The sequence below is a fragment of the Neovison vison genome, chromosome 7, assembly GCF_020171115.1.
Source record: "Neovison vison isolate M4711 chromosome 7, ASM_NN_V1, whole genome shotgun sequence".
NCBI classification, from domain to species: domain Eukaryota; kingdom Metazoa; phylum Chordata; class Mammalia; order Carnivora; family Mustelidae; genus Neogale; species Neogale vison.
The window spans coordinates 103,526,657-103,540,840 of NC_058097.1; the positions used below are offsets into that span (position 1 = coordinate 103,526,657).

General features: G+C 44.4%; 2 protein-coding genes across 21 annotated transcripts in view; one reads left to right on the forward strand and one right to left on the reverse strand.

Annotated features, from left to right (window-relative positions):
• The window catches only part of NCAM1 (neural cell adhesion molecule 1), a 301,507-nt gene that overhangs the window by 57,303 nt on the left and 230,020 nt on the right, over nt 1-14,184 (forward strand). The gene's annotated exons all lie outside the window — the stretch shown is intronic.
• Nucleotides 67-2,192, reverse strand: LOC122912289 (histone deacetylase 1). The gene has a single exon (XM_044257856.1). The coding sequence runs from the start codon at nt 2,133-2,135 to the stop codon at nt 687-689; it is 1,449 nt and encodes a 482-aa protein (XP_044113791.1). The 5' UTR covers nt 2,136-2,192; the 3' UTR covers nt 67-686.

The window sequence follows — 14,184 nt, forward strand, 5'->3', positions numbered from 1 at the left end:
TTAGCTGAGCTTATGACTAGGGTAATAGCAGTCCATGGCTTTGTCTTTCTCTCTCTTCTTCCTTGCATTTTATTTTATTTTTTTTTTTTGTAGAAATGTACCAATTTATTACAAAGATTCTCACGAAAATGAAAATAGTATCTCAAAAAGGATACTAGACCACCAATCTCCACCTGCAGAATTGGGTGAAGATAGAGGGCAGGCAGTGTGAGTTCCTTGGCTCACATGGGGCTAGTGGGGAAGGTATGATAACAGAACCAACCTAAAATGGCTGATGTTACCTTAAGGAGCCTGATTTGGGCAGGGGGCGAGGGGTGTCTCTGAAGACCCAGCCACTCCTAGAATGCTCAGTAAGGGCACCTCTCCAAAGCTACTAAGCAGGCACTTGACATTTCAGGATTTTGTCCTATGGCTGCTTAAGAGTATGCCTTCCAGACCCGGCACCCTTTATGGTTCAAAAGTAATAACTGGGGAAGGCTGGGTGGCAGCAAGGCAGCCACAGCCACTAAAAAAGCTCACTCTAACACGTGCCCTGGGCTCAGGGCCCTGGTTCCTGTCTAGTCCCAGGGGATATTTATATTTAATATATATTTATATAAACACACAGAAATAGAAAATATAAAATCTGAGAGCTTGTGGGAGGAAGGTGGGGAACTTGGCAGGAAGCCAGAACTGGAGAGGTCTGCTCAAGCCAACTTGACCTCCTCCTTGACCCCTTTGGCTTCTTGCTTCTCCTCCTTGGTTTTCTCCTCTTCTATGACTTCTTTCTTCTCTTCTGGGTCTTTCTCTTTTTCATCCTCAGTTTTGACTCTCTTGGCTTTTTTGAAGTTGGAAGAGTTCTTGCGACCGCCTTCTCCTTCCTCATCAGAGTCGGAGAACTCTTCCTCACAGGCAATTCGTTTGTCAGAAGAACAGATTGAGATGCGCTTGTCAGGATCTTCTTCATCCTCGTCGCCACTCTCCTCAGGAATGGCGTCCTCAGGAATCACCTGCATTTGGACCCCCGGTGCATGGGGCAGCATTCTCAGGTTCTCAAACAGTCGCTGTTTGATCTTCTCCAGGTATTCATTGGTATTCTGGTTGGTCATATTGGAAGGACTGATGTGAAGTTTGAAATCTGGTCCAAAGTATTCGAAGTAGTCGTTGTATGGAAGCTCATTCGGGATCTCCGTGTCCAGGGCCACTGCTGTTTCATACGTCCAGCAGCGGGCCACGTTACGGATGGTGTAGCCGCCTCCTCCCAGCATCAGCATAGGCAGGTTGAAGCTCTTCACAAACTCCACACACTTGGCGTGCCCTTTGATGGTCAGATTGAAGCAACCTAACCGATCCCCAGACAAGGAGTCGGAACCACACTGTAAGACAACCGCACTGGGCTGGAACATCTCCATCACTTTAGATATGACCGGCTTGAAAATGGCCTCATAGGACTCGTCATCGATCCCATCTCGGAGCGGGTAGTTAACAGCATAATACTTGCCTTTGCCAGCCCCAATATCCCGTAGGTCCCCAGTTCCTGGGAAGTACTCTCCGTATTTATGAAAGGACACAGTCATGACCCGGTCTGTGGTATAGAAGGCCTCTTCCACGCCATCGCCGTGGTGAATATCAATGTCAATATACAGCACCCTCTGGTGATACTTTAGCAGTTCCAGGATGGCCAAGACGATATCATTGACGTAACAGAAGCCAGATGCCTCAGACTTCTTTGCGTGGTGCAGGCCCCCGGCCCAATTCACAGCGATGTCCGTCTGTTGCTTATTAAGTTTCACAGCACTCGCCACAGAGCCACCAGTAGATAACTGACAGAACTCAAACAGGCCATCGAATACCGGACAGTCCTCACCGACGTTGAATCTCTGCATCTGCTTGCTGTACTCAGACATGTTATCTGGGCGGATGGAGCGCAAGAATTTAATGTAGTCGTCACTGTGGTACTTGGTCATCTCCTCAGCATTGGCTTTGTGAGGGCGATAGATTTCCATTTTTCGGTAGAGACCATAGTTAAGTAGCAAATTGTGAGTCATACGGATTCGGTGAGGCTTCATTGGATGGCCTTGTCCGTAATAGTAGTTTCCAACATCTCCGTCGTAGTAGTAACAGACTTTCCTCCTGGTGCCCTGAGTCTGCGCCATCTTGCTCGCCTCCCGTCCCTCCCATCAGTCGGTCCGTCCGGCCTCCCGCCCGCGGCTCCGCTCAGCTTATTTTATTTTTTTAAAAAGATTTTATTTGTTTATTTGACAGAGAGGTCACAAGTAGGCAGAGAGACAGGCAGAGAGAGAGGGAAGGAAGCAGGCTCCCTGCTGAGCAGAGAGCCGGATGCGGGGCTTTATCCCAAGACCCTGGGATCATGACCTGAGCCGAAGGCAGAGGCTTTAGCCCACTGAGCCACCCAGGCATATCTCTTCCTTGCATTTTACTGAAAACTTTAAAACACTGTAATAAAAAGCCCACATAAAATTTTCCATCTTAATCATCTTTCAGTGTTCGGTAGCGTCGAGCACATTCACATTACCGTGCAAGAGCCGTGCTGTTCTCTTGCTTTGGCATCATCATCACCATCATTATTTCTGTGTGTGCATGTGTGCCAAGAAAAAGGGAAGAAGAATAAAAAGGAGATTTTGTTGGGGGGGGTGGGAGATGGAACTTGCATATTCCAGAGAATTCACTCCTCCGTAGCCTACCCAGTTGGGCACGTGGGTGAACCTATTCAGACAGCTCCTCCCTTGGACAATCTTTTTCAGGAGTGCGGTGCTCAGAGTGGTCAACGTTGCTTCTGCTTCTGATGATTCCCAAAATGGGAGTCCTGGATGGGGGGCTACTTAGAATTGCCGGATGATTCACCTGGTTTGAGTCACGTGGACCTCAGCCACGCCCATTTACTACACCTGAATCAGCCACTGCTGGATGAACTTGAATTAGTGGCTTTCATTAATGATTGATCGTGTAGATGGTGGGCCCCAGTCAGTGAACCAACTGAAATACGGTTTTGGTTGCGCTCAGTTTTTATCTCTTTCAAAGTCATTTAAAACACTCATAGCTTTAAATACTTTATTCCAAAAGGTCTGCCATTGTTGTTGTTGTTAATTGAAATATCGTTGACACACAGTTACATTAGTCTCAGATGTACGACATAGTGATTCCATGAGTGTGTGTGTTCTGCTGTGCTCACCGCAAGTGCAGCTGCCGTCTCTGAAAGATAGTGTTTTAATAGAGTCATTACAACATTGCTAAGTGGTCTGGTTTTATTAGACTATTATTTTTGGTAGCGAATTTTCAGTATAAAACTTACTGTTTTTCCATATTGGACTCTCCACTACAGATTCCTATAATGGACAAGCATGGAGAACACGTTTCTGATTTTCAGGAGTGTTAGGAAGTTGTTTTACCCCCCTCTGTACTCTGCCCCTAAGGTGAGAGAGGGACCCTCCACCTGGAATGCCCCAAATGAAGCAGGGGTGAGTCATGCCGGGGAGAAGAGATGGCTGACGTGTCATTAAAGGGAAGCTCGAGGTGAGCGCACCCCTGCACTGTTAACCCCCAACCTGCCTACCGAGCGAGAACAAACCCAGCCCAGCTGTGTCAATAAATCACACAGGTGTTTTGGAGTTCTACTCTGTTTTCAACAGCCATCTGAGGAGGTCATAGTTCTGATGTTTGCCTGATTTCAGTAGGTTGGGGCCAACTCTGGGCAGATGTCACCTCCTTTTTGAAGACTTGTTCATTTTTCACATTTATCCTTGCTAACTAGACACTGTCTCCTGAATAATTCCTATTTTTCTGTTATTTCTTGGTTTTCTCCCCTGCCTCCTTTTCTCTGCCTTTCTCGTAAACGTGGACCTGCTTTGGCCATGATCACTGTTTTCACAGTCTCCTTGGGCCATCTCCTTGGGCCATGGTGTCAAATACAACTAACATCTTCCTTATGCATCTGTCCCTCAGTCTGTCCATCCATCCATCCACCCATCTTATCTATCTATCTATCTATCTGTCTGTCTCCCCACCTGTCTACCTACATTTGGACACATAACCTCACCTGAGTTCTAGGCCCCATATATTCAACTGCCTCTTGGATGTAACAATCCACGTATCTATACAGATACAGATATATATACACAGTTTGTGTATTTGTAATAATTTCATATGCCCCATACAGAATTCATCCATTTTTCTTCTCTTCTCCTCCCAAACAAAAGTGTAACACACCCAGTTCTTACATGTGTTCCTGATCTCTGTGAAGGCAGGATTCTGGAAGCCACCCTTGACTTTTCCATCTCTGTTATTCCCTAGGTTTGCTGGTTGTTATGGACTGAATTGTGTCCCCCAAAATTCATATGTTGAAGCCCTACCCCGCAGCGTGATTGTATTTGGCCTTTTGGAGGTAATTAATGTTAAATAAGGTCAGAAGTTCGGGGCCTAATGCTGTAGGACTGACGTCCGTATAAGAAGACAGAGAGACACCAGGGCGCCCCTTGAAGATGCAGTGAGGGGAAGGGGGCCTCTGGAGAAAGCAAGGCTGCCAGCACCCTGCCCTTGGCTGCGGCTTCCAGAACTGTGAACAAATAAGTTTCTGTTGTACAAGTCCCCGGCCTGTGGTTAGTGCTGTGGCAGTTGCTTTGTTGATTTTCCTTCTGATCCCTCTGCAGTGACGTAATAACATGATACGACATCTTTTGCTTCGTGTTTCACCTTGCAGTGCTTGGTTCTCAAGGGGTTCATTCCTGCAGCAGCATTCGAGGGTGCCAGCAGTTTCCCGAGGGCCCCTAAATCCTCTGGGAGTGTGATCATCCTCTGTGGAAGCAACCTTCCCGTCACTGTCTGCGTCAGTTTTAACCCCGTCCGTGTAGGCCGGCCCTCTCCTGTCCACAGCTTTGCTGTGCCCTGAGCAGGTGTTCGGCACTGCTCGTGGCCTTCATGAGATACAGCCTCTTTGTCAGCTCTGTGATGGTTTTCACCGCACTTGCGCTACGCCTTTGGTCCCCACCTCACCTGGCAGTCAGGAGGGGGACAGACTATGACCCTGAGGGTGTGGGGGAGGACCCGAGCACGGGGCAGGGCTGTTTCAGTGAGACTGCTCAGTTACAGTGCTCAGTCCATCTGCGAATGTGGCGCCCAGGCCGCCTGTGCCCTCCGGGTCTTCAGATGACAGGGGCCCCTTGCACCTTACCTATGTACTGTCCCTTGGACTTTTTAATGTCGTTTTAAAATTTTATTTTGGAGGCTCTAAGACTTTTTAGTAGCCAAGGATGTGCATGCGTGACTTCAGATCGCTCTCAGAAGGAGGTGGGGGGCTATGCCTCCCCTGATGAAGCCACGGTGACAATTTTAAAAGCCTTTCCATATCCATCATTTTGCTAGATTCACGATTTCCTATCAGGTCATTGGTGATGTATCGCAGTTTGTTATTTTACTAGTCGGTGTCTCCTAACTTATGAGAAGTTATGAGAAGTCGGTGTCTCCTAACTTATGATGCCGAGCCCAGCACCTGCCTGGGGCCAGGCTGAGTGCTTGACTTGTGTTTGCGTGTGTGAACTGACCGAGCGCGTCGCACCGTCCCCCCACACGGTCCTGAGTTAGCGCGCCTAACTCCATCTGGGCCTTTCTCCATCTGTCCAAATGCGCCGAGCTCCATTGTGGAGGGTGCAGGGGACTGGCCTCCGTTGGTAGGATGGCTTTGCCGAAATGTCTGGTCAGGAGTCCAGGAAGTTAACCACGAATAGAGAAGACATGACATAAATGTGTCTGGGGACATGTTTGGAAGCTTTATTCTAATAAGAAACAGAACTCAACTGTGCTAACACTCTTTGACTATTCATTTGGGCTTAAGTCGTACAGTACTGGTACAGGGGAGTGGTCTGAAGAGACAAACTGGAGTATGTTTTCAGTTTTCCGAAACCTCAGACACAGCCAGCTTGAGGAATTTCTGTGAATTGTGTCCATGCTTAAGGATGGGAAGAAAATATTTTCCATCTCTATATCATTATCAATTAAATCCCTGAAGAATTTCTCTTTTATACAAAATGCAACTAATCCTGTCATGGTGCTTTTCTAATTGTCATGTCACCGAATAAGTCGGCAGCTGATGCAGGTTTACAAATTGTCATTTTGCATGGTGACAGTATTACAAGAATTCTTTGTGGCTTTTAAAAAGATAACATGGCTTTATTTGGCTTACCATCAGGATAATAGCACCATTGACTAGACTGCCCTCAACCTCCGAAACCGCAAAGGTAGAGAACTGAACAAAGCCACAGCTGTAGCAGTGGTTGTTTTCTGAGCTTACAACGTGTAAGTCTGCTGCCTGTCCACCAATCTGAAATCTGAGTTTCGAAAATGCATTGAGATGAAGCCCATTTTGGGAGAAGTTGGTTTAAGCCAACAGACCTCTGACTGATTCACTTCCCTTAACTTAAGATAATGCTTTTGAAGCAAACACACTGTCTTCAGATAGTGAGTCTCATTCTCTGGTTCATAGTTCAGTGAGACAGACACGTGTAGTTCTTAGAAGTAGAAACTCTGCTGGCTTAGGAGGCTAATAAAGTGGGCAGAACATTACAGAACATGACCAACAGAGTCTCCAACATGTTGTTTCCATTCTGAGCAGGACTAATCTCTTCTGGGGTTGCCCAGGTGATCTCCAGTATCATTCCAAGATCATGCTATGCTTGCTATTTAGACCTGTGGAATGAAGAAATTTAGCTAATGGCTTCATATGAATCTTCCTGATGAAATTTGGAGACCCTGTATTTTTAGAATTGCATATAAATGGGTTTGGGAATAGAATTTTGTAGAAAGATTGCCAGGAAAACCCAAGAAGAATGCTCTATCAGGATCAGGTTTGGCCACATGTGACCAAAACCCTAAAATGACAGTAGTTTCAATGAGATAAGTCTATTTCTCTTTTAAATAAAAGAAACTCAAAGGTAGGTAGTCCATGGTTGGTGTGATGTCTTCACCATGCTGTCAGGACCCAAGATTGTATTACTCTACTCTCAACCCTGATTACTAGGCTTCTATCTCATGGTTCAATATGGCTGCTAGAGCTCCACCCATCACATTAGATCTGCATTCTAGGCAGTTGAAAGGAGGGAGTGACAAATGGGGCAATTTTTCATCCCCATGAGGAAGATACTTGGAGGTTTGGAGGTTGCACATCTCTTTGACTGAGGCTTGGTCACCTGATCACACCCAATGCAGAAGAAGCTAGAGAAAGTAGACTTAAAGCTGAATGGCAGTGTACCTCACTAAACATCCCATTCTTATTACTACAGAAGACACAAGAGAATATAGGAAGAAGTAGCAGACCCTGGTACAAGTGCTAGATATTCTACTGTTGATACAAAAATCAAATCTGGAAGAACTTGAATAAAAGTTGGCACCGTGGATGTGGGCTATCTTTCCCACCATGGACAAAACCGGAAAATTTATTGGAAGAAACTCTTATTAGAAAACACATATTCAGTATTTGGTTGAAATTGAACATTAAAACATTGATTCCCTGTTAGCAGCCCGACATTTCTTATGCAAGCAAAAAGGAGCGATGTGGCCCAGGAACAGAGAAACGGAAATGATTAAGTGCCAACTCCGTGACTTTTATAGCGGTTCATTCAGCTGCCTACCCACAAAGCACTTCCCAAGGATATTACAGCCAAGAATTCACTTGGCTGGGTCTGTCCATTTTTTATTCATTTCAATGACCATCTCCAGGAAAAAAAACATTCTGAAAGAAGAAAACCCATTGGAGAACTTGTGGAGTATGAACAGAGGAGTTTTCCTTTAAAAGAAGAGAAAAAAGAAATAGCTTAAAGCCACCTATGTTTGATTAGAAATTTTAGGACTCTGTGTTGTGTGTGTGTGTGTGTGTGTGTGTGTGTTGTGTATTGTGTGTGCTTGTTTTTGTGCATCTACACCAGTATGATTGGAGTATTTACATACCTATTCAGGATCAAGTTAATAATTTTAGAGAATTAGCATCTTGGACTCTTTTCTTGTTTTAATGATGTTGAATGAAGACAGAAACAAGGAGGAAATTCTTTTAAAATATCCTTGCCCAAAACATCAAAAGGCTTTCAGCATTCAACAAACTATGCATTTCCCCCAATCAAGGGTCAGTAAACTCAGTTGAGTGCTTTGGCAAAATATTGGTTTAATCTTCTGCAAAAAAACCCCAAACCAAACCAAACCAAAACAAAATCCAAAAACAACATTTTGTAAACCTGAAATACAGGTTTTTAACATCTTCTTTGTTAGACTTAGTTTTCAAGTTGCTTTCAAGTGTAAAATATTAGGTTCATTTCCCCTCCTTGCAAGTATCCATTATCACTCCAAGGGGTTGCCTTAGGGCACTTTCCTTACTTAGCTTCTGGTAGGTGAGTGCACAAGGTCAGAGTACTCCCAGGGGGAGGGAGTGCTTTTACCCTGGAGAATCTCCTCCCCAGCAACCCTTAGTCTGTAAAGAGAGGAAGGAATGAGATGATGGTTATGAATGGTCCAAAAACCATTAGGTAAGTCTTTTATTTATTTATTTGACACACAGAGAGAGAGAGAGAGAGAGAGAGAGAGATCACAAGTAGGCAGGGAGGCAGGCAGAGGGAGTGGGGTGGGGAGCAGTATCCCTGCTGAGCAAGAGAGCCAGATGCAGGGCTCCATCCCAGGACCCTGAGATGGTGACCTGAGCTGAAGGCAGAGGCTTAACCCACTGAGCAACCCAGGCGTCTCCATTAGGTAAGTCTTAATAGAGTTGGAGGGGATAGTTCTTTAAGGCCAGAATAACTTTCCCCCCATTGACCTTTAGCTGGAGTTTGGAGCCAACAGACAAATTTCCATTTTATGTCCAGTTTACATTTAATAAGTTTTATATCTTCAATGTTTTTTACTTTGTAGTTTGCGATTTTACCCACTTTGTAGTTTCTCCTTAGCCATTTTTGTAGTTTCAAGGATTTTCAAAAGATAGGCTTCTATGGTTTAAAGGAATTACTTCAAGAAAATAGTTTACTATTTTACCCATTTCTGTAATTTCTTCTGGTAGTTTCTTCTTCTTGTAATTGTTGGACCGGTTTGTTTACCTCTTGTGAAGTCTAACATGATCTAGGAAAAAAGATTAGTATGGGCCAATGAGTTGAAAGATTTTTTTTATCTAATAAATACTCTGTAGAAGGTTTTCTGGATCCCAAAATGTGCTGACAAATTGTTTGCACAGATAATACAAGAATACATTTTTTATCTCATGAAGTTTATATTTTCAGCCGGAAAATGGAAATTATGAAACCTTTGACATATGATGTGGTAAAAAAATTACCTAGTTGAACCCAAGGGTAATTTACAGCCTGTGCTTAGTGCTTACCAGAGAGAACTCGAAATTACTCTCCTCTTTTTTTTTTTTTTTTTTTTAAACCTAAAAGTGCCCTGCATTATGATGGTATCTTTACTAGGTGCATTAAAAAAAAGGAAGTGAACTGCTACAAGTGGTAGGTGCTTTCAAAAACCTGAAGTAATTGCTTCATCTGGACCATGTGTCCATTTGTCAGATATGGCCAATTAGGGAAAACTGTTTGAGCCAAGGTTGAAATAATTGAGAATCACATTGGAAAGAAATGACCAGCGTCCTTCCAGTTAGTCTCATCAATGGTTTCAGAAAATGAGGTAGTCAGAGAATAATGGTTTTGTCATTCAAATGTGTGACCATTTAGCCTGTGAACCACTGGAATTAAATAATGTTCTTTTTTTTTTTTTTTTTTTTTAAGAGAGGGTGAGCTTGAGCTGGAGAGTGGTGGGGGGAGGGGCAGAAGGAGAGAGAGAGAATCCAAACCAGGCCCCAGGCGCAGCACAGAGCCCAACAGGGCGCTTGATCCCATGACCCTGAGAACATGACCTGACCCAAAACCAAGAGTTGGGTGCTTAACCAACTGAGCCACCCAGGCCTCCCAAATAATATTCTTAACAGAGCCATTTAGATATTTCCCAAATCTTTTTTCAACAGAGATTTTGTTAAATACCCAAAGTATAGATAAAATTGTTCTAAAGACTTTAAGGGATATAAAATAAAGGGAAACAGGCTCTTACCCATGTGTTGGATTATAGTTTGATTCACTTATGAGACACGACTGGAGAACAACCATCAGAACCACTGATTTACTCATCTCTTCCTTATTTGACATGTTCTTTGGTAGCGCCCACTCTTGGGTGCTGGGGCTCAGTGGTCACCTGTAGGTTGAGCTCCTGCTGTCATAGAGCTGTCACTCTGATCAGAGGAGACAGATGGTAGGAGGTGAATGAATGCAGAGAAGAATGAACAAGTAAGATGTTTCCGATGCTAAGAAGTCCGGTGAAGAACATAAAATAGAACCGGGACAAAGAGAGTAAGTGGGCAGAGAGGAGGAAGTCAAAGCTCCTTCTGACTTTGGAAGTGAGACCTGAATGATGTAAAGGAACCAGCAATGGGCAAAGAGGAGAGAAAGAGAATTGCAAACATCTAAGCATAGCATGAGAGAAACATCAACCATTGGCATGGGTTGGCTGCTGTAGGGAAACTTTTCTGAATTCTGATGCAGTTGTGCCCACACGATGCATCTTGATAGAGTTTGTGTGTGTTTTCAGAGTGGGTTACATCATCAGCTAATGCTTATTGAACTGTCAGCAAATATTTATGGAGAGCCTGCTGTGCTTAAGAACACTTATTAAGTGCAGAGCCCTGAATTATGAGTTTCAAGGATTTTCCAAAGATAGAATTCTGCAGCTTAAGGGGAATATTTCAAAGGAATTACAAATTAATTTGAAAAACTCTCCGGCCACCTTCAAGAAGCACTGTACATTCCAGATATTGCATATAAAGCCAAAAGATTAAACCAGATGGGCGATCATTTTCTTTCCCATTACCCAACTAATAGGACTGTAGAGATAGGCAGGGACTTGTGCTAGGACTTACATGAAATCATATTGGACCCAACTAGGAAGTAACTTAGTAGTTAAGATTTTTATTGGCTAATTTGCTTCCCCAGGATTAGGGGCTTTTTGTGGAAATGGAATGTATCTGATGTGTAGAGAGGTACCTATTTTCTTGAGTGCCCTCAAGAAACAGAAACATCAGAGGCGCCTTCACAGAAAGGGGCAAGGCGCAGCAGACTTCCTGCTGTGGGTGTGGCTCCTTTGTGGATGCAGGTGGGGAATAATCAGTATATTATTTTAGAAAAATGAGAAGCAAACAGACACCGTGTCAAGTGTAAGCGGTGGCCACAGAAGGTGCTGGACACTCTGAACTGTCTGTTATGTGGTTCAGTATTTTGCATAGGAGAGAGCACAGACTCTGGAATGAGCCGGACAGATGGTTTAGATGAATGACTTCACATCTCAGAGCCCGAGTTTACTCCTCGTTAAGATCGTAAGAATAATGATGATAGTTGTCATTTATCAAGTACCCGCTTAGCATAGCATTTCACATACATGGCCGCCAATGCTAGGTTGGGAGTTTTTAAAGTCTCTGTTATTGCTGGCAAAGCAGGCTCAGCATGGGTGGGCAACTTACCCACATGACGTGTTCAGTACATGGCAGAGCTGGACTCCCACCCGGACCCCCGGGCCTCCGAGGTCTTCTGCCTTTGCCACAGTTTACCTTGCAGGTTTGTTACAAAGATTATCAACTGTGAAGGCAGAAGGCTGGCAAGCAGCCTGGCAGATGAGGGGATGCCGGAGCAGAGCAGTGCTTGCGAAGATAACGATGAGGGAGGGGGAGTTGTCAAGAGTGAGGGTTTTTAAGGGGCACCCATAAAACACCAGTAACACTGTTGCGAAAGCAGAGATTCCTTGCATGTAGGCCAACTGCGAACATGCCTTGATTCGATCAAGTAGGCAGATGTACCATATAGAAGCTGTGCTGTTCTAGAGAGGTGACATGAGAAGCAAGAGGAGAGAGATGTGGGGCCGTGGCCAGTCTTTTTAAGGATGGTGTTTCAGCAGGTAATTCGTAAGCAGGATTTACTGTCGGTGTGCACCAAGCTGGGTGACTAGGGGCTGGACGTGCGGGAGAAGCCTGGGCTCTGAGTCACACCTGCACTTTCCGGGAGCGGGTCCTAGTGTGGGGAGCCCGGGGGGGGGCAGCATGGGGGGTTTGCTGTTGGAGGAGGCCACTCTCCAACCTCCAAGGTCATGGACCCCAGGAGACTCTTACTGCCCAGACCCAGCTCCAGACACCTTGAACTATTCCCAGACATTGAAACTGCTCTGAAGTTACAAATCTCGGCTAACCCTAAAGCTACTCAAAGAATAAGCTTCAGGTAGATTATAAGCTATTTGTGAACAAAAGGCCAGTTCTCCTAACATTTGTTAGCTGAAGACTTACTTTTTTTTTCCTTCCCCATTTATATTTTGGACTGTATTGTTCTTCCGTTTTTCTTGTCGACAGCGGTCCTTGCGAGCTTGCTCCTGTTCAGCTTTGCTCTAAAGGAAAGCCCTTCTTGGGCTCACCTTTTTGCACAGGAAGGCTCATAGGGGAAACAAGATTCTGTGCAGGGGGGAGGCGTGCAGAGCTGAAGTGTGCTCTGCGAGTGCCTCTTCCACACCCAAGGACCTGGGTCTTCTTGAGACCTGCCTGAACAGAGGGACAGTGCAGCATGACAAAAGCTAATTTTCAGAACATTTGAATTTTACAATTGACAACCTCTTTCATGTTACCTCCAAAAACAAAGTAGAAATGTGTGTTTATTTGTTCCCTTAATGAGAAAAAGCAATCTAGGATGTGAACGATAACCCAAGACATACTGGGCAGTATGTAGGTGGAAGCGACTAGAGGTAAAGGAATGTAAAGCATTAGCACTTGCCAGTGGACGTCAGTGTCACAGGCAACGGGAAGCCGGGGTCCAGCGTGATGCGTTCCCTTCCGTGTCAGAGCTGCTCTTCGATACTGGGTTAATTTTGTGTTTCATCCAGACCTTGAAAGATGATCCCCTGGGTCTCAGTTCTCGGAATCATTGCCCTGCAGCCACCAAAAACCTGCTGAATAGTAAACTGTTGGTGTAGATAAGTCATCCGCATGAAAGTGGGTCTCAGGCAACTGATTTTGACATTTAATAATGATTATGGTGAGTTTTTACGTGAAAGTATAGAACTATCTCAGCCCAAACTGTCCAATCTAGGAAATTACTAGAGGAGCCACCTCCAAACATCCAAATACCTCAATCATAGGACTTCAGTGAGGTAATTTTCCCAAGAATGACTTGAGTTTCTTTTCATAAGATTTGGTTTCAGTAACTTACAGTAAATTAAATCAGAATTTTACAGTATTTGCAATACAGCCATTTGCAAGCACATTTCTTCAGCATTCTATGACTTACAGTAAATTAAATCAGAATTTTACATTCCTAAGGAGGTTAACTTACTAGAAACTGACTACCTGACAGGGTTTACATTCAATATTGAATAGGAGGGAAGCCCCTTCAAGGACCGGATCAGAGACAAGAATCGCACCCACGTAAACGGCGTTCTGTTCCGAGGGAGGAATGCACTGTTCATTCCAAAATTACTTAGAGATGTGCATCTGATTCATGCCAAACCAAATCCATGAACCAGTGATTGCTGGAAAGTGATCTCTCGAGGGTAAAAGACATCTATATAATAACTCAAATTGGCTTTGCACTGTAGTTTTAAAAGGTTACTTAATAAATCAAACCAGTGTATATGCACATTTAAAGCAATACAGTATCAAAACCTTTATGCAGTGTGAGGGTGAATCTTCTTCTCTAAGTTATTTGGGCAATTACATCGCTAGCCATTTTGTTTCTTCTGTGCACTCATCAGCAAATGGAAAGCAGTGAAACAACTCAGATTAGTTACTTTACATCCACTTTTTTGTTTCCTTTTGTTCCCAGCAACATGTTAATGTAGTTCCTTTGGCGATAATCTAATAATATCGCTAGAATTTAGAAAGTGATACCTCCTAAATCTAATTTACAGACACATTTCTTCAGAGTTGGGAGAGGATCTGCTAATCCCAGCAGGCTGTGTGGTGTGCAGAGCGGAAAGTTAACCAGTCAACCCTGCTCACAGCCATCGTGAGCCTAATCTTTTCTCTGCCGAGCCTAAGTCACATAGGTCAGTGTTTCTCAGGCACAGAATCAAACTGGCATGGTAGTGGTTGACCTGCTGCCACTGCCGGGGGCGGGGGGGGGGGGGTGACAACCACAGGTGACCATA